Below are 25860 nucleotides of genomic sequence, written 5' to 3' on the forward strand. Positions count from 1 at the left end.
AAGCTAGAGCTCTAACACAGTTTCCATAAGGAAGACTTTTTAAGCTAGAAATGGGGAGCTGGAGACCTGGGTCTCTGTGAGGGCCCTGCGTCAGGGCCTTTGGAGGCTGAAGCAGCTGGGGAAGGATGAACGGCTGCCGTGAGGGCAGAGCTGCCTGTGGAAAGGGCAGTGAAGGAGTAACCACAGAGTGAGCAGGGCAGGGAAGAGGAATGGTAGGAGTGCAAAAGCCACATGTCTATGATGCTAGAGGTGCTCCTGGGGGATTGGGGAGCACCAGGAAAATTCTCCACCCTTCTCTTAGTGGGTCTCTGGGGGAGCAACAGAAATCTCTTGAGATTCAGGCAACTGATGCAACCAACAGTCAACGGCATGACATCTGATGTGGCGAGGCAGGGAAGGGCCCTCCAAGCAGAAATGCCGGTCCAGGCCACCGGTGCTGCTCTCAGAGGTGTCCCCCAGCTCCCAGCTACCTCTTGGGCTCTCCATGGGGAACTGGGCAAAGCAGCTCACACTCCCACCACCATCCGAGGGAGATGGACTGGGTCCCCTCAACCTGCACAGCAGACAGAGATGAGGAAAAAGCAGAGCAGCAAGAAGTCCCCTGCCCAATACCCCTGGCCAAACTGTTACCACCAGAAGGACAGTTAGGAAAGGGAACCATAAGGGGGAAAGAGGGATGAGGGAATTGGAGCTGCATGAAGTCCCAACTGGGTTTGAGATACAAACCCTACTTAAGGATTTAGAACAAAAGTCAGAGGGAAAATGTATAGCCCACATTTAACTGGCAAGGGCCCGATCCCGACTACTGGGAAAATCAGGCAGCTGGTATCTGTATGCAGGAATCCTGGAGTGACTGCCCACCTAAATGACCCTGAGGGATTTATGAGAGAATTATACCAATGCCCAGGACACCACCCACTTTACCATTGCTAGACTGGGTTTTTGAGGGACTGCATATATCTCATTGGCATCCATCGCCACTAAGGCACAAACGCAAGAGATTACTTTAGATAAGGACCAGACTTCATTAGCCAAGGTTCCCAGACCACTGTGAATCTCATGGGAACTATCAAGGTACCCTAAGTTTTAGTAGTTTCTCTAGTTCCTTCCCTATCATTGGTATGTATGGCCTATGGCATCAGCTGGCCATTTGGGTTCATCTTCAGAGAAGAACAATGAAGTTAAAAAAAAAGTCTCTTCTATCCCAAAGGGTAACATTAAATGGTTATCTGACCAAAAAGAATTCAAAGAAGGACTCAAAAAATGTTAAAAAATCAAATGAGAGAAATTGAGGAAAAAAGCTAAAAAAATCCAAGAAAAACAAGATTATATATATAAAAAAAAGTCATTCAATTAGAAAATGAGATCCAGGGCCTTAAGAAAGAAAATGACTCTCTGAAATTAGAACTGGGGAAGAAAAAGCCAACAAAGCTATAAAAGACAAATAAGAAAATAAAATATAAAGAATGATTTAAAAAAAAAAGAAAATGTGAGATGTCTCGTAAGAAAAAAAAAAACAAATCTGGAGAACAGATCAAAAAGAGAAAACAAGAATAACTAGATCACCTGAAAGCTATGATCCCCCAAAACTTGATACAATAATATAAGAAATAATTAAAGAAAATTGCTCTGAAGTCTTAGAGCAAAAGAGAAAAGTAGAAATAGAAAAAACCTATCCATCACCACTTGGAAAAGATCCCATGAGGAAAGCCTACAGGAATATCATTGCTAAATTTTGAAACTTCCAGATAAAAGAGAAAATTTTACAAATAACAAAAACAAAAAACAATTCTAATAAGCTGAAGCCACAATTAGAATCACACAAGAACTATCAGCAGCTACAATGAAAGACCACAAGTCTTGGAATACTATATAATGAATTTCAAAAGAACTAGAGTTGCAGCTGAAAATCCAGCAAAATTAGCAAAACTCTGAATGGGAAAAATGGACATTCAATGAATTGCCAGACTTTCAGTACTTTGTTGCAAAAAAACCAACAAACCTGAGCTTAATAAAAAATTTGATATATAAGAACCAAGAGAAATATTAGGTAAACATCAAAGACTAATTTCAAGGGGCTCAACAGAACAAACTGTTTATGTTTTATAAGTGAAAATGTGAACCATATGTCTAAGATTGTCATTAGTAGTAGAGAAAGATCAGGGTAGGGCTGAATATAATGTGACTCTAAAAAACAAAACCCGTAGGAAAAGGTAAAAAGAGTAATTATGCTATACAAATAGGTCCAAGAGCAAGAACCAACACTGAGGAATTAAATGGGGGAGGAGGGCTAGTAGTTCTGAAATCCTACTTACACTGGCAATGGGTTAAAGAGGGAACAATATCTATGTATCTATATCTATACCTATATCTATATATCTAGAAAGGTATAAAATTCTCCAAAATGTATAAAGACATAAGAGGGGGAGGCACTAGAATAAGGTGGGGTATAGAAGAGAGTGGAATAAGGTATGTAGATTAATGGGAATGGGATAAAGAGTAGGGGAAGGGGATAAAGGAGGGATTCTTGGAAGGGGAAGCTTAAGTAATAGCAAGGGAAGGTAGCAGGTAGAATAAAGTAGAAGAGTTAGCAGGGATAGGAAACAAGAGATAAACACAAATACAATAATAATGATCAGGAGTAGAATTTATTAGAAAAAAGTAGGAGTGATCCTTGACTGATATTAAGGGAGCCCACTTACTCTACAATGCCCACTAGAGTAGAGGAAGCTCTGGATGGTGGCAAATCTCAAACTACTGAGTTTATCCTACCACAATATCTTGAAGAGACAGATGCCCCTCATCTGGCTGGGTCAGTGGACTTACTCCCTATCTAGAAGCAATCCCCAAAGCCACAGTTTCTCCATCCAACCTCACTTAATTCTGGGAATGCTCCAGCCCTCCAGAATTCGAGGACATTCACCACCAGCGTGGACTCCCACACACCTAACCTCACTATGAATGCAGGAAGGATCCAGCTTCTCTTGGATGCTCCCAGGAAAATGAGCGGGACTCCGAGGATGAGACCTTGAAGTGATAGTGATTATTGTGATTGCAGTGATTTTACTTAGATTTAGTCAACAGACATGGTAGGATGTGACCACAGTAAGTGGCTGGGCAGCCAAGGGGTAGATTGTGGTGAAACTGTGTTCCCCTAACCAAGGCCCTGCCCCCTTCCTTCCCTTATTAGTATAGAAGGAGCCAGCCTAAGGTAATGATAATGGGAAGTGAGAATATAAAAGAGAACCTACAAGTCATTTACAAAACTGCCTCATAAATTAACTGAGATCACATCAGGAGACTGTAAACTGAGAAGCCAGTCAGGTCCCTTGTAATGGCCTCTTTGGCCCCTAAAGGCCCTCTCACTTGCACAGTAAGACCCCAAAATATTACATAAAATTACAGTGACCCTAAAGGGACCCTGACAAATTTAAGATAATAGGGATATGTTAATGAAATAGCCCTAAGGTGGCCTGCATAGGAGTCAGTCCTTCCCTCATCACTAAAACCTATAAAATAGGACCTTAAATCTCAGCCCCCAACCTGCCATGGGTCTCTCCCCCCAAGAGCTGCAGTTGTAAGTGGAATTCTGGGTCCCTCTCCCTCCCCTATCTCTTCTCCACACAGGCTACCCTCTGTCTACTGCCCCACAATCTGTGACCATCTGTCTCTACTCTCTGAGCCTTATTAAAATGTGACTGATGCATGACTTCTCAATTGCTACCAGCATGATCTTCCTCAACAAGTTTCCAAAAAACTGGGCGAGTCTGTTCTGATGCAATGGGGACTTGTTGGTGGCCCCTCTTTTTGAGCTTGTGAATCAGGAATGCCAGGACTGAGTTATTTTGTTCCTCAGTTGTACCTTACGGTAGATGAGCAGGCGCTCTCAGTCCAGTGGGAGACAGGAGTGGACAAAGGAACTTTGGTCTCTCTCCCAGGCATACTAGAACACCTTGCCAATCAAATTTGTGGAGGGCACAAAGTTGGAAGGGCTTGTTAACATATTAGATGGTAGAATCTGGGCTCAAAAAGGTCTTACTTTCCTAGCAAAGGCTAGAACACTGGGTCAAAGCAAAGAAAGAGCAACTGAACGGGCTAAATGTAGGTCTGACATAAGTTGGGCAAATCATCTTCATAAGTATGAGTTGGGAGAAGAATCATGGTCAAGGCACAGGTGATCTGAAGGAGATCCAGGTGAACCACAAGGTGAATAGAGATCTCCAGGGAATATATTATTTTCATCATGTTTCTTCCCTGTCCAAGAGCTTTCTATAGCTCCTCTTTAGCCAAAAAAAGTCAATAGGATTTTTAATTACATTAATAGAGACAAAGCTTCCAGGAATAAGAAGAGGACAGTCCCACTGTGCTCTGCGTTGGGCAGAACACATCTGGAGTGCTGTGTTCTCTTTCAGGTACCAGAAAGATGTTGACAAGATGGAAAATGTCCAGCAGAGGGCAATCAGGATAATGAAGGGGCCTGAGATTATTGCCACAGGAGGATGGATTGAAGGAACTGGGAATGTTTAACCTGGAAAAGAGAAGTTTTAGGGGGACCATCTTGAAGTATGTGAAGGGGGTCCTTGTGGATAAGCTATGAGATTTGACTTGAAAACTCTCAGGAATCATTGGATTCTCTGAGATATAAGATTGTTGTAGGACTTGAAAACCCTCAGGAATCATTGGATTCTCTGAGACATGATAAGACTGTTGTAGGACTTGAAAACCCTCAGGAATCATTGGATTCTCTGAGACATGATAAGACTGTTGTAGGACTTGAAAACCCTCAGGAATCATTGGATTCTCTGAGATATAAGATTGTTGTAGGACTTGAAAACCCTCAGGAATCATTGGATTCTCTGAAACATGATAAGACTGTTGTAGGACTTGAAAACCCTCAAGAATCATTGAATTCTCTGAGATATAAGACTGTTGTAGGACTTGAAAACCCTCAGGAATCATTGCATTCTCTGAGACAAAAGATTGTTGTAGGACTTGAAAATCCTCAGGAATCAATGGATTCTCTGCGACATAAGATTGTTGTAGGGCTTGAAAACCCTCAGGAATCATTGGATTCTCTGAGACGTGATAAGACAACATGTTGTAGGACTTGAAAACCCTCAGGAATCATTGGATTCTCTGAGACAAAAGATTGTTATAGGACTTGAAAATCCTCAGGAATCATTGGATTCTCTGTGACATAAGACTGTTGTAGGACTTGAAAACCCTCAAGAATCATTGCATTCTCTGAGACCATGATAAGACTGTTGGCGCAGGAGGATAGAAAGAGGTTTCCTACCAATTAGAAGTAACCCAAAGTGGATGGGCTGCGTCTGGAGGTCGTGGAGCTCCTCCCCTTCATTGGAGGGCTTCAATAAAGACTCAATGGTTATTTGGTTGGGAATGTCATAGAGGGGATTCTTGTTCAGTTATTAAAAAAAATAAAATAAAAAGTGCACAGCAGAGAACAAAAGAAGACTGGAAAACTCTAATGCAGTGTGTTCCATTGTTATATACACTTTCTTGAAAGGGAAATTTATATTACATATTTTGAATCATTTCATGGTCTTCTGTTTTCTGTTTTTTCTGGTCCGGATTGGCCTCTGAGGTCCCTTCCAAGGCTGAGATTCTGGGGTCCCAAATATGAAATATGAGTTAAGAGTATGGTATCACATTGTAAATATAGATTCCCCCTCGTTCTGGAACCCAAGTATCTGGAAGGACGAACAGAGACCGAGCTGTAACAAGACAACCAGCTGGCTGTGGCCAGCAGGACAGGGATCTGTTCTCCGATCAATTAACTGGATGTTTGCCGCAGTCACCCTCACCTGAAAAATGATTAAACCTATAGCTTCAGCCAAGTAGGAGAAACCCAACAGGACTGTCTGAGGCCCATTGCTTCCAGACTCTGCTGGGAGAGGGAGAAAGGGAGGCTTCTGCCTTTAAATTCAATGAGATGACATGTGTATCCACAGGGACGTGGAAGGGACAGAGCAGAGCGGAGGAACTTTGGAGGGGATGTGGAAGGTCCTCCTGCAGAATTCCAGGCATTTTACAGAGAGGGACACTGAGATGAGGTTGGGAAAATGACTCATTCAGCGTCACATATTGAATCAATAACCTACAAGACTGGAATCTAGGCCTCTTGATTTCCTGTACCACATTACACAGCCTTATGTTATTAATTACAGTGGTGATAATAATGCTTCAGTACTTATGAAAGATTGGTGACTTTGCTGGTATGGGTATTCTCTCTCCCTTCCCCATGCTCATGCTGGGCTGACCAGGACAGGAGGATGGGAGCAGAGGAACAAAAAAGAAATCGCGTTTCTGGGAGGCTTTATGGTTTTCAAAGCACTTTGCTCCCACAGCTGTGAGGAAAACTCATCTTATTCCCTGAGCTAAGGCTCAGACACAGTAAGCAATTTGCCCACAGTCACCCAGAACAAGTGACAGAACCAAGACGGACTCCAACCCCCAATGTCTTTGTATTCATCCTCCGCGGACACAAAAGGTGCCCCGTTTCTGCCATCGCTTCTCCTCACTCATTCTAGGGAAGTCTAATATTTTTTTCCTCACCCAATGGCCACCCAGAGCCCATCAAGAGCTCTTTCCGCATTAAGTGCTGGCCGATGAGGAAGCCAGTCTGAGTAGTGTTGCTGGAACCAAATCAATCCAGCCCCACTCAGAATGAAACCTAAGGATGTGGAAAACAGATGGGGAGAGCTCTCAAGTGGTTCTTGAGAGCGAGAAAAGACCATAATGGAGTATCAATTGAGCTGCCCTTTGATTATTAAAAGCAGCTTTAACTTACACTGATTTCTCCTCTCTCTCTCTGACACACAGGCCCGGCCAGCCACCTACCTTGTCTTTGAGCCAGAGAGAAATGTGACAATGGCACTGTCTAATTAACTGTACTCTTTCTTATTCACTGAGATGAGACCTAACCCAGCTGCTCCATGAGAACACAAAAACAGCAAAGCCCTATTAAAGCTCAGCTCCTTGTTAGATGGTTGTTCAGTCAGCTGTATCTGACTCTTCATAAAATGGTCTGCTGTTTTTTCTCATTTTTACAGATGAGGAAACTGAGGCAGAAGGTTTACATGATTTGCCCAAGACCACCCATCTAGGAAGTATCTGAGGCTGAATTTAAACTTAAGAATTCCTAGTTCCAGGCCCAGCACTCGGTTCACTGCATACCTAGCTCTGATTTGGATCAAGTGAGTTTTGCAGCACAGGGTAGTTAAAAAAAAAGCCTGGGTTTGGGGCTAGAGACTCTGGGTTTCCTCAATGGAGGGAGTTCCCTACACAGGGCCACCCCACAGAAAATTCTGATGCCTTAAAGACAAAAATCCCATCCCTCGGCCAACTTGATGGTGACGAGTCAATCAGTCAGTTAAGAGGGGACAGAGCTCATAAGTGGCCAAGCTGGAGCAATCACCTCGGGCCAGAGATTTTCCCAGTGCTCAACGCCAGCTCTCCAGAGCCTCTTTGCCAGAGGAGACCTGCAGTTGGCCACCTCATGGGGAGGGGGCTCTGGAGTGCTTTTCTGCCCTCTCTCCCCCCCAGACACACACATCTTGTTCTTTTCATTCATCTTCCTCTGGCTCTCCCTGAGAGGGGCAGCGGGGAGGAGAAGGAGAGGTGGCCGGGAGGACTGGGAGGTGAGAGCAACAGAGAACAGACAGGCCGGATGCCTCCCTAATCCTCAGTCAGTCTCTCCAAAGCATCCTGCCTGGCACGGCCCACCCAGATCCCAAGCCGCTTTGCCCACCTCCTCCCCTAAGCCTCTCCGTGCCGCGCTCAGGCAGCGGGGGGCTAATTTTATCTCTGTGCACCAGGCAGCCGCTGAAGCAGAGCCGTAAGCAGACCCAGGCATCCTGTCTCCTAATCCCCTGCTTGACCCAGTAAGCCTTGGCGTCTCCAGAACTAATTGGCATTTAATTAAACTCCAAATTAAGCACCCGGCTCAGAAACTTCACTGGAGCTTCCAAGGCCCATCTTGCCTCCCTCCCTCCTGTCCAGGCCCTACTCAGGGTGGAGAAGGCCCCTGCTGGCTTGTCTCTGGTGCGATTAGTTTAATCCTCAGAGACAGGGGCTGTCTCCTCCCCTCTTCCCATGTGAAGATGAGAGCTGGTCAGGGAAAACTGGGAGACAAGGACCCCTGGGAGCTGAGCTACTGCCCGGGGAAGGGCCCAGGCTGAGGGACGCTTGTCTCATACACCGGTCTCCATAGCAGCTCAGAAAGACCCTTGTTGGAGATCTCTGCGTCCCCAATTAGACTGTAAGCTCCTTGAAGGCAGGGACAGGCTTTTGTCTCTTTCTGCATCCTCAGTTCTTGGCACATAGTAGGTGCTTAATCAATGTTTATTGATTAATCGATAGCAAAAGGAAGCTAATGATCCCTGCTCAGGCTCCCTCCCTGGACCTCTGCTGAGCAGTACTGAAAGGGCCTTGCCTCAGACAAACTAGGCCTGGGAAAGACCTTAATTTAGAAAGGTCAAGGTTCCTCACTGCATCCTGGACCATCACCAGTCATCTTGACCTCAGACCTTGCCACTGGACTTTGATGAGCGTGGAGGAAAGAGTGACGACTATACAATTCTGCCCCACTGGAATCCAGTCCACACACAAGTCAAAACATCACTCTCCCAAGGTCATCGGTCTTCTTGGAGAGCAAAACAATGAACAGGGCAGATAAATGCCGGCAATTCCTCCTGTCAGACCCCAAACTTCCCACAGACCCCAGGGACAAGGAGAGAAGGAAGGGATGTGTTCTGAAGACAGAATGTCCGCGGCTGTGTGCCAGACTTGCTGCAGTTTTCTCACATCAGTACTTCAAGGCTCCATGATTTCAGTGGAACGGGAGCAGCCTGACCAGTAACAATTAATGGCTGACTTTGGGACGGCAATTTGAAGTCAGTCAAGCACTTTACATCTATTAATTCATTTAAACGTCACAGCTTTGTTAGGGAAAGGCTATTATTATCCCCATTTTACAGACAAGAAGACTGAGGAGACCCAGAATGACTAAGTAACTTGTCCAGACTCATTTAATTTAAGCATCAGAGACACCATTCAAACCCAGATTCTCGTAGCTACAAATCTACTGGATCTCATCTACTTTGTCCCTCAGCAAACAGTCTATGAGAGCTCAAAGTCTATAAGAACTCAAAATCACTCTGAAGTCAAGTGGGGCTAAGTTATGCAAGGCTTTGAATGCCAAACAGAGGATTTTGAACCCATGAAATAGAGAAAAGGTACGAGAAAGCTCTTAGCCCTGCACAGTCCCTCCTACTTCATCACTGGGGGTCGCAGAGTTGCTACAAATCATATGATTTTTTCCCCAAAAAACATTTATCCAACACTATTGGTACTTTCTAAGCAGTAGGGGCCAGGGGCAGGCTAGATGATGCCCTAGTGCACAGAGAACTGATCCTAGAGTCAAGGAGACTCATCTTCCCGAATTCAAATCTAGCCTTGATACTTCCTAGCTAGGCAAGTCATTTAACCCTGTTTGCCTCAGTTTCCACATCTGCATAATAGGGATAATAATTGCACCTACTTCTTAGAGTTGTTGTGAGAATCAAATGGGATAATATTTGTAAAGCACTTAGCACAGTTCCTGGCACATAGTAGGTGCTTTATAAACGTCCTTGTTCAATTGTTTCAGTCATGTCCAACTCTTCTTGACTGGGGGTTTCTTGGCAAAGATACTGAAATCATTTGCCACATTATTAACCATACTCACCAATCTCTGTCACCAAAGATAAGGACAAATTCTATAAACAACGTGGCAAGATCCTCCAAAATAAGGCAATACACTCATGATTGCACCATGATAATAATAATAATAGCTAGTATTTATATAGTGCTTTAAGATTCGCAAAGTGCTTCCTGCATGTTCTCTCATTCAATCTTCACAACAACCCTCGGGGCAGATACTCTCATTCCCTTCACTTCGAATGTTGGCCAGAAAGGACAACACTGAAAAATGTTGGAGAATATAGATCCAGATAAAGAAAAAAAGAGGCCAATGGACTTATTGGAAGGCTGCCTGCTGTGTATTTTACTCAAGAAGAGCATTTATAGGAGCTGGATGTGGTGAGTACTGAATGACGTTCTCAAAAATGAAACTAACTGCTTCTTAACAGACAGGAAATGACTAGTTATTGATGTGTGAATCATTTCAGAATCAGCTGTCGTGTGTGCAGTCTACTGACTAATTATTAGAGTAAAGGTTAAAATCAGCATAAAGCTTTTTCCAAAAGGATTACAGAGGGGAAAAGACATGGTATATACCATGACAACACCACAGACTGACCTACCTGACATTAAAAAGTGAGAGTTGGATAAAGGAAAAGACATTGACTGATTATCAACATATCTTACAATTATTTGATGAATATAAAACAATAAGATGCTAAGAGATCCCAGAAACCTCTTTGGCCAGCAGACGGGACTCTCTTTGTCAAGCAGAGAAATAAAGCTTCCACAACAACCATAGTTTAGAAAATCAACGCATTTGCAAAACATTCCAGAGGAAGGTGATGGAAAAATTAAACAGCATCAATTCATAAAACAGGAAAAAGCGGTGAAGGGAAAATAAGCCTTAAAAAAAGCTTGGCACGAGACCCAACTAAGCCAGATCATCCCAAGAACATTTATAGATGAAACCAGGAGTAGAACAATCAACAGATGAAAAAGAAAATGGGATGGGTCTGCCAGCATTTCCTTAGAAATCTATTTTCATCATCGTTGACAGTGGAACCACCACATTTGGAATCTAACACCTCAGTCCCTGATGTGTTGAATGAGGAAGTAGAATTGGCACTTGAGAAAATGAAGTCAGGAAGACCAGCTGGACCAGACCAAGCATACACAGACAAAATCCGCGCTGGAGAAGACCCAATTCTAAAAGCATGGTGGGGCTAATTTTTAAGATAAATGAAAGAGAAAATACCAAACAATTAGGAAAAAACTACAGATGGAATTCTTTTTAAAGAAGGCATTTGAAAGGACATCTGCAATAACCAACACTTATGTCTACTTCCTAATTTCTGTAGCATTTTTAGGAGAATTTTCTACGCGTATATCGAGGGAATCTTTGTTTAAAATATGAGAAGGAAACAGGCATAGTTTTATAAGCATTTTTCTACATCAGACCATTTCTTTACAGTCACATAATTGACATATCCCCTGCATAAAATCCTACAGAATTCCTTAATAGGAAAATGAAATCACATTTGAAGATCCTGATCCTCTGACTGTCATTATCAGAGTAATAAAATAGGGAGAGACAAAGGCTCGCCAATGATTTTTACCACTGTAATAGAGGATGTCTTGTACAGAATCAATCAATCAATCAAGAGGCATTTATTAGGTATGTGCCTAATGGAAGAGAGGTTTTCTATAATGATCAGATAGAGCAGTGGGCCTGGGTCTGTGCCAAGATCTGAGTTCAATTTGACCTCAGGCACTTCCTAGTTGAGTAATCCAAGACAAGCCACTTAACAACATGGCTTGCCTCAGTTTCCTTATATGTAAAATGAACTGAAGAAGAAAATGGCAAACTACTCCAGAATCTTTGCCAAGAAAATTCCAAATAGAGTCATGAAGAGTTGGATGTACCTGAAATGACTGACCAACAACAAAAAGATGATTGTGGAACTTGAAGGAGCTTAGAGGACATCTAGCACACTTCACTTTACAGATGAGAAAACTGAGGCACAGAGGGGTAATGATATGGCCAAGGTGACACAGTAGGAAGTGCTCTCTGTCTATTCCTATTTGCCTATGACATTATGCTGACATCAAGCACCAAGACCAGGAAGAAATGTCCTCAATGAAATCTAGGGCCATCCAAAGTGGATGGGTATAACAATTCTGTCACATAGAACATTGAATTTGGAGTTGGAGAGACAAGGCTTCAGATTCTAGTTCCATCTCTGCTACCCAAAAGACTGAGGTTACTACTGAGGTCCCCAAAGCTCTGGTCCTATAAACTGAGTAAGGAAATAAAGGAAAGAATACTTTTTGTTCACATCAGGGATTGGCAAACAATGGCCTCAAGGTTAGATCCAGTCAACCACTTCATATTTTATGCCCTATGAGTGAGCTAAGGATGACTTTTTAAATAAAATAAAACTTTATTTAAAAATTCATCAGTTCACAGCCCTACAAAAACACTTGATAAGGCTTTAGTCTGTCCAACCCTGGTCTAGACCATGTCATTTTTATTGTTGTTCAGTCATTTCACTCATGTCTTACTCTTCATGACCCCATTTGGGGCTTTTTTTGACAAATATATTGGAATAGTTTGCCATTTCCTTCTCTAGTTTATTTTTTACAGAAAGAAAACTGATGCAAACAGGGTGCAAATGGATACTCTATTGATATATAGATAGATAGATATCCTGGACCAGTATTGAGGATGTGCAATGATCTGGGACTGGAATTGAGCAGAAGTAAGAAAGGAACAAAACAAATATTTATTAAAGGCCTACTTTAGGGCACTGTACCTCAATTGTTACTATTACAATAATAGTTTGCATTAATATAGTGTCTTAAGGTTTGCAGAATTCTGTATAGATATTACCAGCAATCCTGGGAGGAAGATGCTGATTATTCCCTCTACAATTGAGAAAACTGAGGCAGACAGAAATTAAGTCACTTGGCCAAGGTTACACAGTTACTAAGAGCCTGTTGTCGTTATCTGTTGTTTGTTCTTGAAGTGGACCATGACATCAGGGAGGTGATGCCAGGACATGTGAATGAACTGGACTGAAATGAGGGAGGGCTGAGCAAGGTCGCCTGCCTCACCTTCCCTTCCAGAGCCATCTGGGTCCAGTGGCCAGATAAGAATCAGGATGACTGGAGATGGCTCCTCCCTAAGAGTCTAAGGCAGAGTTGGAACTAAGATACTTAATTCCAAGTCAGCTACTGCCCAACCCAACTGCCTATAATCATACTACTGATACACGTTAGCAACAGGATTGGAAATCCAGTCTCTCCTGACTTCAGATTCCAGACTCTGTCCCACATCACTGTATCTCATACATAAAGTCTACTTCTTCATACCTCATCTTCTCAGAAAGGAACATATATTCTCTCTCTCTCTCTCTCTCTCTCTCTCTCTCTCTCTCCTTGTCTCTGTGTCTGTCTACCTCTCTCTCTTTTCTTTTATTCTTTCTCTTCTTCCTCCCTCTCTACTTTTCTCTGTCTCTTCTTTCTTTCCCTTTTGTTACATCTTCCTTCATCCTTCTTTCTCTCTGTTTCTCTGTTTCTGTCTCTCTTTCTCTTTGTTTCTGTCTCTGTCTCTCTTTGTCTTTCTGTGTCAATCTCTGTCTCAAAGTCTTCTTGTCTCTTTTCCTCTTCTCCTCTCTCTTTTTCTCTCTTTCTCTCCTCTTTCTTTCCTCCTCTATCTTTTCCCTCTTCCCCATTCTGTCTCTTCTCTCTCTCTCCCTTCCTCTTTCTCTCTCTCTCTCCCTCACTCTGTCCTTTCCTCCCTCTCTGACTCTCTCTTAATCTGGCTCTTCCTATACACTATGTTGTATTATTATTTCATGTCACTCTTGATCCTCTTAAGCAGATGGAAAGCTCCTCGGGGGTAGGTCCTGAGTCTTCCCATTTCTTTTGGATTCCCTTCAGTCCTTGTACACGGCCATATACTCCAGCAGTACTCAGTTAGGGGGTGTACAAGGAGTTCAGGGAGGAGCAGGGCCTCTGGGGCGAGGGTTTGCCAAGAATTCAGAGCTGCTCGTCCCCCCTGGTGTCCACCTGGCGCCCGCCTCTCCCTGTAGCATGGGCAGCGGTCGATCTTGTCTCTCTGATGGGCAGAGTTAACGAGCCTGTTAGGGTGCCCAGCACGGGAAGCCCTCCACTGGCAGGATGGGTAGATGAGAACAGCTTATTCCAGTGGCCATAAGGACACCTGAAGCTTGGTCAGACCAAGGTCATCCACTGTGTGCTGGTCAGCTTGACTCTTGCCTGGCCACTGGCAGAAGAGAGAATGAGGCTGACGCCTTTGAGAAACTGCTTCACAAATCCAATTCATGCCCAAGTCCAGACACCCCCACGCTGCCTTTGGTCCTTTTTGAAAACGGAGGACAAACAACAACAACAAGGTCTGTGCCCTGTCCCTTACGAAGAACAGCCTTCTTTATCAGGGCAGACCATCCACCTGCTCTATGCTAAGCCTTGGCCACACTCACAACCTGAGCCAGAGTTAGCATGGGATAGGAACTGATGGTTCAAAGGCTTATTAGTGGGATTAACTTCATTATAAACTGTGGGGGTGGGGGGCTGAGCAGAGCAGCTGGGCCACGGGATCGGGTGGACATTCGAGGCTCTGTGGAGAGACAGGCCATTTGTAAAAACCATGGGAACAAGCTTCCACGTGTGCTATTAGCTGCCTCAGAAACAGTAGGTGTGGTCACTTTCTCCCCTCTCTCTTTTAGTTTTAATTGATTAAATCCAGGCATCCTCGAGTGCTTGGAAAATGGTGGCTCAGTGCCAATTTCGAAGCTAATATCAAGAGCCAAAGGGATTCTAGTTACTAAAATGACCAGGAAAGCTTAATGCTTCCAAGAAAAAAGCCTCCCACCCCCTACTGCAGCAATTGTTTAAGGCACTCAGGGGCAGAGCCCAGCCAGGGCAAAAATTACAGCCCATTCAATTTTCTCTTCCAGCTTGTTTCTATGGTTCCCATCAGACAAATCCAGAGAAAATTGATGATAAACGTTGTTGTTGCTGCTGTCCTCCAAAGGGAAACTGAGGTAGTAGCTGGCAAGAAGAGGCATTCCTCATGCCAGATGGGGAGAGGCAGAAAGAGGAAAGAATATATCCCCCCCCCATTCTTAGGGTTTCTATGAGATGCAAAGGAAATCTGCTGAACCTAGAATCCTAGAACCTGAGTTCAATCTTAAACCTGCACTTAACTATTTGTGTGATTTAGAGCAAGACATAAAATCTCAGTGGGTCTTTTCATCTGTAGTTACAGAGGAAGGAGTGGAACAGATGATTTTTAAAGTTCCTCCCAACTCAAAAAGCCCCCTCTGATTCTATGTCAATGTCCTCTTCATCTTCTCCCCCTGGACCTCTCCTCTTTCCATTCCCCCATGTTCACAAGCTTCAGGTGTCAGTCACCAGATCTGACACGATTCCATTCCTGGTGACTTCTTGGATCAGTGCTCCTTTTGTTAGGTACCCACTAACCAGCCTGATAATTTGCAGGGTATTGGAGCTAAGCTTGAAGGCATATAGTTAGTAGATTGTATTATATTTCCCCCACTTTTCAGACAATCAGACAACATTTGTTATTCTCCAGTCTTTTCAGTAATTCTCCCAGTCTTTACAGTCTTTCAGAACTGACAGTGGTTCATTAATCACATCCGCCAGTTTTCTCCAGTACCCATTTGAACTCATCACAAGCAGCTAGGATGCCAAGTTCAGAATTTCCCCCAAAATGAATAGAAGCCCTACTTAGCACAGTGCTTGACACATAGTAGATACTTAATAAATGCTTGTTGACTGCCTGACTGATTGACGGACTACTTCCACTCCCTGTTTGGAATGAGGAGCATCTCTTCTTGCCAGCTGCCTTGGTTTCCCTAGTGGGTAGCAATTGCTGGCCAGACCTCATCCTCACACATTTACTTTTTGGGAGAGAAGGGTTGTGTAACGAGATTCATAGGAACAGACTGGATGAGAAAACCAAATGGCTTTTGATTTTGTCCTTATGCTAAAATATGTTGAGATCTGCCAATAAGCATTTTAAATAGTTGATCTTAAAGAATTAATAGAACCTGAATGCAGATCAAAGATGTTTTTCTTTGCTTTCTTAATTTTTCTTAGGGTTTTTTGTTTGCATTTTCTTTCACAGAATGACTTACATAGAAATGTGTTTTGAATGATGACATCTGCGTAACCTATGTCAAATTACTTGCTTTCTTAATGGAGGGGGTAAAGGAGAAAGAGAATTTGGAAATAAACATTTGAAAAAAAAGTTTAAATTATTTTTACATGGAACTGGGAAAAGAAAATATTAAATGAGAAAAAAATGGTTGCTCTTGGAAGGATGGGAGGCTTTTTTCTTGGAAACATTAAGCTTTCCTGTTCATCTCAATGAATCGCTCTTACTATCTTTCTGCTTATCTTGAGTGTTCACCCCCAATGAAGCACTTTGCTCTGCTCTTTCCAGTACAAGAAAGGATAAAACAAGCAAAAAAAAAAAAAGCCAAGAAGTCTCATCTCCTCTTCAACAGCAGTGGAAATACTCTGATTTCTCTTTCCCTCATTATGGTTTAAAAAAAATCACAACCTTCAAAAAATCATCTTTAGCAGTCTTCACTGCCCTCAGTTGATTCTAAGTTTATTACTTCAATCAGTCAACATTTATTAAGTACCTACTATGTGCCAGGCATTGGGCCAAGTACAATACTGTTCCCCCTATTCTTATAGACATGTATGTCTGAGCCATGGTATTAAATGTAGAAATTAAAAAACAAAACTCCAAATCTCCAGGTCGGGATGGAGTCCCCATGAAAGTATTTCGTGTATGCTATACCGTGGCCTAGACCTTCTCATTTTTGGAGATCAATGCCTTGTACCTAACATGAGGGGCAGGATAAAGTTGGTGACAGAACGGGAGAAAGGCTAATCCCATTTCAGGTTATTGAAGGAAAAGACTTTGGAAAGAAGCCAAAATGAGACGAGTTGGCCATCTTTGTCGTGTCCTTGGTCCCAGCTTCCTATATCAGGGATGTCAGAAGATTTTCCCTTGGGTGAGACTGGGAATCCCTCTCTTGGTTCATCTAAGTTTCCTTGCTCCCACTGGAAGTTCCTTCACCCAGTATTTTCTGGTATATGTTCTCCCATAGATACTTTCTCTGACTCCTATTTAGCCACTAAATTGAATAAATGAGTTTCTTGGCTAAAGTGGTAGGTGTGTTCATTGAGGAACTGATATTCAATGGGAAAGGGGTCAAACCTTACATATACATTTTGGAATCCCGCTTTCCTCATTAATAAAACAATGATCAAAAGTTAGATTAAATCTGATCACATCACCTGGATTAATAAAACTTAAATGGGCTCACGAAGAGCTAGTCATGATGAAATGACTGAACAACATTAAAATATATACATATGACTATTTCATATAATAGAAAATAGCTTCAATGATGAAAGAAAAATAGCAGTAGGGAAGCTCAAAATTTCACAGAAGACAAAATCCAAAAATAGTAGCTAGCAATAAAACCTTTAGTGCAAAGAAGCAAATTAGCCATCATAGACTTCACAGAGTTGGAGTGGTATAAAACCCGTGCTTAGAATATAACTTTGGAAGTTAGGGATCTCTTAAAGGAATAGGAGATGTAAAAGTAGGGTTGGTATAATTTCAGAAGAGTTATGCTCATATGAAGACATCTAGGAATCAGAGAGACAAGCATAGTGGAAGGCAATGGGTAAGGACCAACACAGATAGAAACAGAAGTGACATTGTCATTAGGGCATACTATATTCAGAAATATGCAGGAGCCAGCTCACACTGGCTTGCAAGAGTCAATTGTTAAATGATCAATGTGAGCATTTATGTCTTAGGAAATACTACAAATAACGGCTTGACTTATTACTTTGTTGATTGTCTAGACTTAAGAAAGTGATAGAGGAAATGTTAATGGTATAAACTTAAAAGTGTATCATGCACAAATTTTTTAAAAAGTCAGTTATGTTTTATTTTTAATCAAGTACTTCTCTGAAACCTCCTAACACTCATGATTGACAAAAATAAGACATCAGGCATGAAATTAGGATATAAAATACATGATAGCATACATATTTTTTTTTAAAGAATGGGTTGCTAAACATTTAACTACTCACCCCTGACTACAGACTTCCTAGCAAAAAGAAGAAAGAATCGATGCATTCAGGAAACAGATCACAAGCCCAACTTTGCTTATGGAACATAAATATGATAGATAGTAATAGAAGATTTTAATTATCCATACATATGTCAAAGGCAAAACAGCTAGTAATTTTTAAATGATAACTTCTGTCTTTACAAAGTGGACAAATCAACAAGAGGAAATTCTGTGCTGGATTTGATTCTGATCAAGAAGGAAAGTGTGGTTGCTAGAATGGAAATGATATGAAATGACCACTCCATCATAGTATTCTTAATGAAGGAGAAAAAAGGGGGTAATAATCTAACATGCATCCTATATTTTGGAAGAACAGATTTCAAGGGCTCAAAGAAAAGAGAGGTAGGATTCTAAGGACCAAAGCGTCAAAGGGAAGTCAGCTCAGAGTGGAAGGTCTCAAGAATTAAATTCTGAAATCACTGGGAGAAGGGAATCTGATGAGGAGGTAAAGTATGAATTGTCTAAAGGGACCAATGTGAATGCACAGGGAACTTACCAACCAATTTAGATTTTATGAAGACCCGTATGGAAGATGAAAGCAAGGGCAGAGATGGAGGATCAATGCAAAACTGGGACACAATCCAGTTAAGAAAATTAGAGAAGATCCTGATCTGGGGAAGGGGAGCCTGGAAAGACTGACCATCTGCTCTTCCCACCAACCCTACTGAGAGCCTTGAGAGAAAACACAGAGATAAAGACATTTATAGCATGACAGGGAAGGAAATTCGGATGTGTCCAACTTACCGTGGGATTTGGTGTGTTCCCACACTCCGACACGTTGGAGACACAGGTATGCTGCTGAGTGCACCAGAAACAGGGCCATCGGGTAGACAGACAGCTGGTGCATCTGGAAAACACATCAAAGGCAGAGCCATTTAACACCCACAGTATTCACCCAACCACGTCTTTACCTCCACTGCTTCCCAACACAGACCTTCCATTTCTGTTTCCCCAGTCTCCTTCACTGTCTGCAGTACATGATAAGTCTATACCCACTTCAGGTCTTTGTGTCGACTATTCTCCTTAACTGGAATTCCATTACTCTCCAATAATTCAAATCTACTCTGTCTTCATGACCCAAGTCAATTATCATCTTTAAGAAAAAGGCCTTCCCTGACCACCCCAGCCCAGAGTAAGCTTCCCTTCCTCTCAGTTTCTTTAGGCTGGGAAGGATCTTTCCTGCCAGAATTTGTTATTGAGTACTTGCTATTTTTACCTGACATTCAATCCCATTGAATTTCATCTAATGAGTCCCCACTGTGCTCAGCTTTGGGGATACAAAGACAAAAATATAAAACCTGAAACAGAATTCTACTTCTACTATTGGTTATCTCTTCATATATTTATGCCCTGCTGTTCCAATCAGACTGCAAGCTCTTGTCTTACATAACTCTCACAGGAGCTGACATAGAATGAGGCCCACAATAAATGCTCAAAAATACTTAGGACCTTAGAGTGTTGGAACTAGAAGATCTCATAGATCAGAGGATGTTGGAATATATATATATATATATATATATATATATATATATATATAATTCTTGATGAATTGATTGAATGAATATAGAATGACACAGCTCAAAGAAAACTTGGAATATATGTATATATATTAAAATATAAGTTATGTTGAGGATGGGTGGGACCTTAAAAAACAGAAGGGGAAGTGGAAGAGGAATTAGAAGATAAGATATTTGAAGATAAAGGCATCTTGTGACATAGAAGGTTAAAGGGTGAAAAGTATTTAGAACATAGGACATTACAGATAAAGGGTCTTAGAACATAGAATACAAGAGAGTGAAGGGTATTTAGAACATAGGACATTAGAAGTAAAGAGTTTTAGAACACAGAGTGTAAGAGGGTGAAGGGTCTTTAGAACATAGAACATTAGAGATAAAGAGTCTTAGAACATAAAATATTAGAAGGTGAAGACTAGAATATAGGACTTAGAAGGTAAAGGGTCTTAGAACATAGAATGTAAGAGGGTGAAGGGCATTTAAAACACAGAGCATTTGATTGTGAAGGGAATGTCAAACTTAAGTCTATAGAAACAGAAAGAGCTTTAAAGATCAGTCAGTTGGCCCGATATTCTTATTTTATAGATATGTAAACTGAGATTTAGAAAAGGAAAGTAATTTGCTATATCGAGGTCACCTTAAAAACCCTCCAGTTCAACCCTTGTGAAGAGCAGATGAAGAAGAGTCTCCAATTAATAAGGCAGGAAAGCCCCATAAGACTTAGGGATTGTCTAAGGAGGAAAGTTGCCAGGTATTACACTTCCCTTACATTAAAAAGTAGCTGAGATTTTGACTCTCCGGGATGCCCAGCTGGAATCGTGTTCCCTTGAGTCCTAAACCACAAAGAATAGTGATCTGTGGGAAATTTCTTCAGCCCTCTGGCATCTCAGCCCATCCTCCCAAACCAGGGTTTACAAGAAGGTTACAGAAGGAAGGACACAATCAGCATTTGAACTCAGGACCTGTGATTCTACATTCAATGCTCTTTTTATTTCATTATCAGTGGTACTGAACTCTTGAGACAGAATAGTTGTCACAGGACTGAGAGTGCCCACATGCATCTGGCCTGAATTACCTCTTCTCCTCGACACAACCTGCTATTTGCCCCAAGCTGGGCCATCGGTCCCTGGGGATCTTTCCTCTGGGCACAGAACCAAAGTTGCTTTGGAAGGGAGAGCATTACGGTATAATGGGAAAAGCTCTGGCTTTGGAATTGGAAAATCTGGATTCGAATCCCAGTTTTGCCATTGAGCAAGTATGATTTAGGACAAGTTCCTTCATGTATGTAAACCTGAGTTTCCTCAGAATGAAAAATTTGGACAAGATGACCTTAAAGATGCAACTTGGAAATCCTGTGACGTTCATTTCTAACAATTCAGGGAGTGGGAAAAAAATCCTATGACTCAGTAACGATTTCTCCTGCTTCCTCTTCTTCCTGCCTTCAAAGAGCTTACATTCTATTGGTACAGTGAGGATTCTACCTGTCCTCTCCAACTAGACCTGGGGCTCTCAACCTTTTTAATGAGTCACAGGCAGTAGAAGTTTATGGACTCTTTCCTGGAATACTATTTTTAAAAGCATAAAATAAAATATATGGGATTTCAAAGGAAATCAGCTATATTGAAATCGTTTTCAAACTTTAAAAAAAAAGCTCACAGACCTCAGGCTAAAAACCCTTGAAGCTCAAGGCATAAAATTCATTTCTTAGACCCTCCCGGGCTCTAGCACACAAGGACTCAAAAATATTAAGAATCCCCGAATGTTAGAATTTTCCCCAAATTCCCCAAGCTCTGTTCTCTTGACCCTCAGAGGACAATATCTCTTACCCCTTGCTGGAAATTTCCACTGAGATCCTCAATTTTCCCATCCAGTCTCACAGTAATAATAGCCTTTGAAAACCCACTAATCTGCTTCATTTGGACAGCTAGGCAGCCGGGGGCCCACACTGAGAACCTATGCACAGCTAGAGAAATCACAGGATTTGAGAGTCAGGGGGATCATTTTAGAAAGGAGAATATGAGGCCCAGCAGTGGGAAAGCACTTGCTCAGGGTCTCCCAGGGAATAAGTGACAGAGCTGGTATTCCCTGAGCACCACGCTAGTCTCTAAAAGCAGATTTCTAAGGATCCTGGGGACTCTGCTGAACCTCATCCTGGAACAAGAACTGCATCTTTTTGCTTATATTTGTACCCCCAATATTTAGCACAATGTCTAGCACACATTAGGCATGATTTGATTGCTGATTCAGGTTAGAAGTCAATTGCCCTTTAACCTGTATTTGGAAAGCACCTAAGAGGCCGGATATAATCGGGACCAGTGAAGGCCTCTGAGTCCTAAACTAACTTAGAAATTTAAGAGGGGAAACCACTTACTTCACCTCTTTCCAAGCTATTTTAAGAGAAAAAAAAGAAAAGAAAAGCTAGTTTGGGGAGGGTGGGCTGAGATGCCAGAGGGCTCCAGAAGTTTCCCACAGAACAACATCCTTTGTGGTTTAGGACTCAAGAGACCAAGAGCCCAGATGGCGCTCCTGGAAAGTCAAAGTCTCATCTACTTTTTTTAGGGAAGTGTGGTACCTAGCAACGTTCCTTCTTAGACAGTTCCTAGGTCTTAGAGGGGGTTTTCCTGCCTTACTAATTGGAAATTTTTCTCCAGCTGCCCTTCTCCAAACACAGGTCACTCAGTTCCAGAGGGGATGTTGATCAAGCAAACACTAAATTCAGAATTGAGAAAATGATCTAGTAAAACCAAGCTATATGAGGAATGGTTGAAAGATCTAGGGAAGTTGAGCTTATAAATAATAACAGCTAACATGATACAGTGCTCTGTTAATGAGTATGTCCTTACATTTTCTAATTTGATCCTCACAACAATCCTATGATGTAGGGGCTATTATTATCATCCCCATTTTACAGATGAGGAAACTGAGGCTTTGTGACATTAAATAACTTGCCCAGGATCATACAACTAATATAATCTAAGTCAGGATTTGATTTCAGGTCTTTCCGAATCTAAGATGAGAGGAGCGGTCTCAATGCTCTCTTCTAGTTCTAAATCTATGATCTTGCAGGAAGTTGGGGGAAGGGAGGAGGGCATTATATCAATATCAGAAGCAAAAAGAAGAGGAGGAGGGGAGGAAAAAGGAGGAGGAAGGAGTAAGAGGAGGAAAAGGAGGAGGAAGAAAAAAAGAAGACAGAAAAAGAAGAAGAGAAAAAAATAAAAAGAAAAAAGAAACAAAAAGAAGGAAGAGGAGAAGGAGGAGGAGAAAGAGAAGGAGGAATGTGAAAGAGGGGGAGAAGGAGAAGGAAAGGGAGGAGGAAGAGAAAAACAAAAACAGAACAAGAAAAGAAAGAAAAAAATATCCAAATACAACAGAAGAGAGCAGGAGAGAGTTAGAAAGGGGATACAAACAAGGTTATTTTGTTATTCTTGCACTGAGGTGAATATACACTTACAAACTTTAGGTAACAAGCTCACAATTTCATACAATCCTCTCTTCTGTTCTCTGTGTATTGAAATATTCATATTTGGTAAGCTTATAATGAAAAGGAAAATTAAAAGAATTTTTAAGAAAAATGTAAAGAAAAGAATTTAATATAGAGAAAATTCAATAAAAAAGAATTTAATTCAAAGAAAAAAAGTAAAGAAATTAAAGAATATTTTTTAAAAAGAAAATTTGAAGAAAAAATGTAATTTATAATGTGGCATTTTTGTGGATATCCAGGAGCTAGAACTAGGACCTATTGGGGTATGTAGTTACAGGAGAAAAAAATTCTGAAGTATGATAGAATGGGAAAAGAGAAGGTTCTGTAAGCTGAGGGCCTGGGTTCAGATCCCAAATTTGCCCATCACGACCTGTGTGGCCACCATGGGCCAGTGTGTCATCATCAGTGGAAGGAAAGCCCAGGCTTAGATGACCTCTACTCTCCTTTCAGCTCTCAATCTCTTATAATCCTAGATTTTTGTTAGCAGTTGAACCAGTTGGCCACTACTAGGACAGGTTACTTTGGGAAATGGGGAGCTTAGAGACTTCTAGACTATTGGAGTAGGAAAGAACCAATGAGATGAACCCCTTCATCTTATAGCGGGGAAAATGGAAAGATAGAGAGGGTGGGTTACTAACTTCCTAGACAGAAACAGATTTGGGACTGGGGCTGCCGTACCTGGGCCAACACCATGGCTGGAGGCATTCACCTTTTCAGGAAGGCTGATTTCCCCTGAGCCAAAACATTCTGATTCTATGATTTTTCTCCAGGGCTGAAATTCAGATCATCCTCTATCTGATCATAATTTAATTCTATTAACAACATTTTATTAACCTTATTAACAACAATTCTTTCAATTAAGTCCCTGCTCTAATAACCGAGCAGACATTGTGCCCAATTCTGGAGCTGCAAAGTTAACAAATAAACAGTTCTTGTCCTCAGGATACTTTTATTCCACTTGCGATGTGTGTGAGTGTAGACACAGATAAGTAAATACACGATAGAAGCAAAGGAACCTCCATCTCCTGGTCCAATTCTGGTCCTAGACTAAAGATGATCTATTCCAGAGTTTTAAGTTTACAAATGAAGAAACTGGGTCTCACAGTAGCTAGAGCACTGGGTTTACAGTCTTGAGTTCAGCTCTGGTCTCAGACTAGTTGGTTAATCTTGGACATGTCACTTAATTTCTGCCTCAGTTTTTTCAACTGTAAAATGGGAGTAACAATAGTACCAGGGTTATCATAAAGATAAAATTGGACTGTATTTGTTTGTTTGTAAAGGGCTTAGCACATTATTTTTTTACAGTAGGCACTATATAAATGTAACTGTTATTATTAATTACTATCCATTTGATGCCAATGGGACTCAAACAAGTTGTGAAAAGTCCCTTCAACAAGTTCAATAATTAGCATTGATCAACTCCCAACCAGGAGGTCTCAAGGTCACTCACGCTGTATGAGGGTAGACTCGTCCAGTGCGGGTACAATCATAGATGGTGAAATTGGCCCAGACGATGTTTCTGCCATTGACTTGCACAGCTGTCTGGACGGTCACGTGATCTAGAATGAGAGTGGGGAGGAGAGAGAAAGAATGAAGATTCCTGCTTATTCCCCTTCTTGGAGACGGAAGTATGTCTCACTCTCCCCCCTTAGGAGGAGGAATGAAGCATCTCTCTGCCTCCAAAGTCTCCCATCATTTGAAATTCCACTATTCAAGCTTTAGTCATAACAATTTTTCCAATTAACAAGCATTTATTAAGCCCTTACTGTGTGCCAGACACTGTGCTAGAGAAAAAAGGATATAAAAACAGACCTTGCCCTCTAGAAGCTTACAGTCTCAACCTGTATACCCCCAGGTACATACAAGATACATAGAGGGCTGGTGGAAGGTAGCCTGAGAGGGGAGGGCACTAGCAGCAGGGGCGGGGAGGGAGAAAGTCCTCCTGCCAAAGGTGGAGTCTGAACCTAATCCTGAAGATAGCCAGGGATTCTGGGAGGTGAGGTAAGAAAGCAGAGCATTCTGAGCAAAGCGACCTTCAGTTAAAGGGCAGAAAAGATGGAGGGTCACAAGCAAGGAAGCTTAAGCAGACCAGCATGGCTGAACCCACAACTCTGAGGAGAGGAATAACAGAAAAGAATGCTGGATAGGTCAACAGGGGCCAAGTTATAAAGAACGGTTAATGTCAAATAAAGGAGTTAAAACAGGATCCTGTCATTCAGAAGGGTCAGTCTCAGGTACTGGGTAGGTAGCTCTCCAACTTGTCTCGGGTGCCAGACTAAATTGTAATTTGGAAATGTTTAACAAAATAAATAACGATGCAATACAATATGGGTAATGATAATCTGTGGTCTCCGAGTCAATATGCAGCCTGAGTTCGCCCCCACTGCTGTGGATAATAGGGAGCTATTGAAGTTTATTGAATACTGGGGGTGATGTGGTCAAACCTACATTTAAGGAAAAAATCATTAGAGAATATGTGCCAATTATAGAGAGTTTCAAATAGCTTTCCTCCTAAGAGCCCTCTCAGGAAAATAGTATGAGAACTTTTAGAACCATTTTAAAAATGAGGAAAATCTGAGGTTCTGAAAGGTTGAGACTCGTCCAAATCCACATAGCTAGTGAGTTCTGGAAGGGGATTCTATTATCCAATGAATGTTTATTATTAAGCACCCATTACATTCTCGGGGTTAGTCATCAAGCTTAAAAAGTCAAAGAGGAAACAGGTCCAGCCCTTCCAGAGTTTATATTATGATAGGGCTACAAATTGGACAGAGATTAAATAAATAAATAATGACCCAGATTTCCTCCCTCCAAATACACTCTTTCCACTACATCAACTACTGGAAAGGACCTTAGAAGTCATGTAGTTCACTATTCTGATGAGGAAACTGAGGTCGAGAGAATTTGAATAGTGGGTCAAAAGTCAACTAGGCCGTGTATTTGGATC

At 41.8% G+C, this 25860-nt stretch overlaps 1 protein-coding gene across 1 annotated transcript in view; it reads right to left on the minus strand.

Annotated features, from left to right (window-relative positions):
* The window catches only part of PLXND1 (plexin D1), a 196319-nt gene that overhangs the window by 95996 nt on the left and 74463 nt on the right, over positions 1-25860 (minus strand). The window contains exons 7-8 of the mRNA XM_031955593.1: positions 24364-24472; positions 18663-18765 (exon numbers count right to left, since the gene is read on the minus strand). Coding sequence (XP_031811453.1) covers positions 18663-18765; positions 24364-24472 — 212 coding nt within the window. The remainder of the gene's footprint in view (positions 1-18662; positions 18766-24363; positions 24473-25860) is intronic.

This window comes from Sarcophilus harrisii, chromosome 1 (assembly GCF_902635505.1).
Source record: "Sarcophilus harrisii chromosome 1, mSarHar1.11, whole genome shotgun sequence".
Classification (NCBI taxonomy): Eukaryota; Metazoa; Chordata; class Mammalia; order Dasyuromorphia; family Dasyuridae; genus Sarcophilus; species Sarcophilus harrisii.